The 2,362-nt window shown below is 48.9% G+C and overlaps 1 protein-coding gene across 1 annotated transcript in view; it reads right to left on the reverse strand.

Annotated features, from left to right (window-relative positions):
- Window positions 1-1,088: 1,088 nt before the first annotated feature.
- The window catches only part of LOC102497914 (melanoma-associated antigen 10-like), a 4,939-nt gene continuing 3,665 nt past the window's right edge, over window positions 1,089-2,362 (reverse strand). The window contains 3 exon segments of the mRNA XM_014581940.1: window positions 1,089-1,189; window positions 1,192-2,025; window positions 2,090-2,358. Of these exon segments, the coding sequence (XP_014437426.1) occupies window positions 1,145-1,189; window positions 1,192-2,025; window positions 2,090-2,296 (1,086 nt within the window). The 5' untranslated portion in view covers window positions 2,297-2,358 and the 3' untranslated portion in view covers window positions 1,089-1,144.

Consider the following 2,362-nt stretch of genomic DNA (forward strand, 5'->3'; position numbering starts at 1 on the left):
AAAGACAAATCCCACTAAAGGCAACCTAAATAAAATCTTCTCCTGGAGGCTACTCTGGGTCTCTACTTGGGAAAAGAGAGTCAGTCTAGAGGCTCTGTGCATCACTTCATGGAGATTGCCATAATCTCGAAATAAACCTTTGCAGATGAGGGAGAGGAAGCACCAGTTCTGGCACTGTGTGCAGCTGCAGTGAGAACACAGGACATGACACCTTCCATTCCTGTCCTAGGTGCAGATTTATCCCTGCTTTATCCACCTTGCAGGAGGAAGTGCTCAGAGTTGGTGTGCAGGCTTTACCAGACTTTTCTCTTAGCTCTAAGACACAGCATCTTAAAGTCTGGTCCCTGTCATCACTCAACCTCCTTACAATCAACCGCACAGGAGGAACTGCAGATTCACAAAGCCCCACACCACCTGGCTCAGGCCATGTGCACTCGACCCTGCTCACCTGGATTCCCACCTCCACCCCTCTGTGACTTGACCTTTAGGTCTTAGACCCCATATCCCCACCTTCCTCATATGGTCACTGCTCCTGGATGCTCTCATTCTAAGGTCAATGGTGGCTCTGGCTTATCCTGGTACCCGACTACTCACACAGACCTTCAAAGGGCAGATACTTAAGGAATGTTTAAGAAGGAAATGCACAAGGAAGAAGTTTCACTCATGACAATTTAATTTCCATTTGAATAAGCTAACAGGATCCAAGTAAATGTCTTTTTAATTCTAAAGACAGAAGAAAAATGAGGAGGAAATCAAAAAGTAACACTTTCCTCTATTTTACTGATAAATCCTTTCACATTTCCCAAGGACATTCTTATTCTAACACCATGTTTTCTTGTTACAGCTTACAAATAAGACAAGTTTCTCAACTTGCTTTACAAAAAAGCAAAACTACATTTTTTACACTGGATAATAAATGCATGACCATGCCATCTATAAACTTAAATTCTGAAGTTAGTAATGAAAGAACATTTTAAATGCCAAACAGAAAAGAAGTAAATTCCCAAGTCATCCAAATAGAACAGTAAGACAAAGATGTTATAGCCTATATATACCTCCCTCCTCCCCCCGCCCCAGCCAGGCCCTCCCCTCCTTAGATCACTGGCTTCCCACTTAAACCACACAGCGAAGAAATTGCCTGACTCTACTCGGGGCAGGAGAAGCTGCCGGTGGCACTAGAAATTGGAGCTGAGTGGCCATGGCGGTGCTATCATCTGCAATGGCCATTGTGGCCTGGGCTCTCTCCTCTTCCTCTCTCAAAGCCTCCTCATACCACAGTGGGAAGGCTGTGGGATTACTCCCATAGACCTTGGCCAAATACTCCAGAACTTTCATCTTGCTGGTTTCAGCATGGGCCCTTGGACCCCATAGGAACTCGTAGCAGGCAGGATCACTGCCAGCCACCTGCCTGTACTCCAGATAGTTTTCCTGCACCCACTTTTCAGTGAGGAGCCTCCTGGGCTCCCCACAAATGACATGCTCAATGCCCTCAAACACACCCATCATATTCAGCACTTTCCAGACCACTTCCTCAGTGGCATGGTTGCCCTCCATCAAGATCACACCCAGGACGATGACCAAGAGCCCAGACTTGGGCATACTGTCATCAACACTAGGTATCTTATCAAAGGCGAGGCCCAGCCTGGTGACAAGGACATAGGAATTGCTGGCGGGGTCGATTTCCTTTATGTCAATGCCAAAGAGCAGCAGCAGACAATCAGAGGCTTCACTGAAGATCTCAGGGTAGTACTTCTGGTAATTCTGGATCACACTACTCAGCATTTCCTCCTTGGTGGTCGGCTCCTTCACTCGATACTTGTGCAGCAGGAAGTGCACCAAATCAACCACCTTTCCTTCTATCTCATTTTCGAGTGAGGATTCAGCTTCTGGCAGGGCCCGAGAGGAGCTCGGCCCCTCTACATCTTGGCATCTGGGACCCTCTTCAGATTCGAACAGAGCAGAGGCCATGGCAATAGGAGAGGAGCAGGCTCTCCGAGGACTTGATGTTTCAGCAGCAGCAGCAGCAGCAGCAGCAGCAGCAGCAACAGTAGCAGCAACCCTCTCTTTTGGCAACAGTAGCAGCAACCTCCTCTTCTGAGGTGCTGGAGTCTAGAGGATAGCAGGAGGAGGAGGAGGGGAAAGGAGAGAAGGGTAAAGAGGACGAGCTAGTGGAGGAGGAGGAAGCATCCTCCTCCACAGCTGGGGACACCTGGCCATGCATGACACCTGGTGCCTCACTTTGGGACCCAGGGCTTTCCTCAGGCATACAGCGGCGACGCTTGGGAGCACGAGACATGGTGACTGTGGTTGGAGCTGCAGGCAGGAGTGTGGCAGAGACTGGATGAGTGATCCACAGACCTGA

This window comes from Tupaia chinensis, unplaced genomic scaffold (genome assembly GCF_000334495.1).
Source record: "Tupaia chinensis unplaced genomic scaffold, TupChi_1.0 Scaffold141313_1, whole genome shotgun sequence".
In the NCBI taxonomy this organism is placed as follows: domain Eukaryota; kingdom Metazoa; phylum Chordata; class Mammalia; order Scandentia; family Tupaiidae; genus Tupaia; species Tupaia belangeri.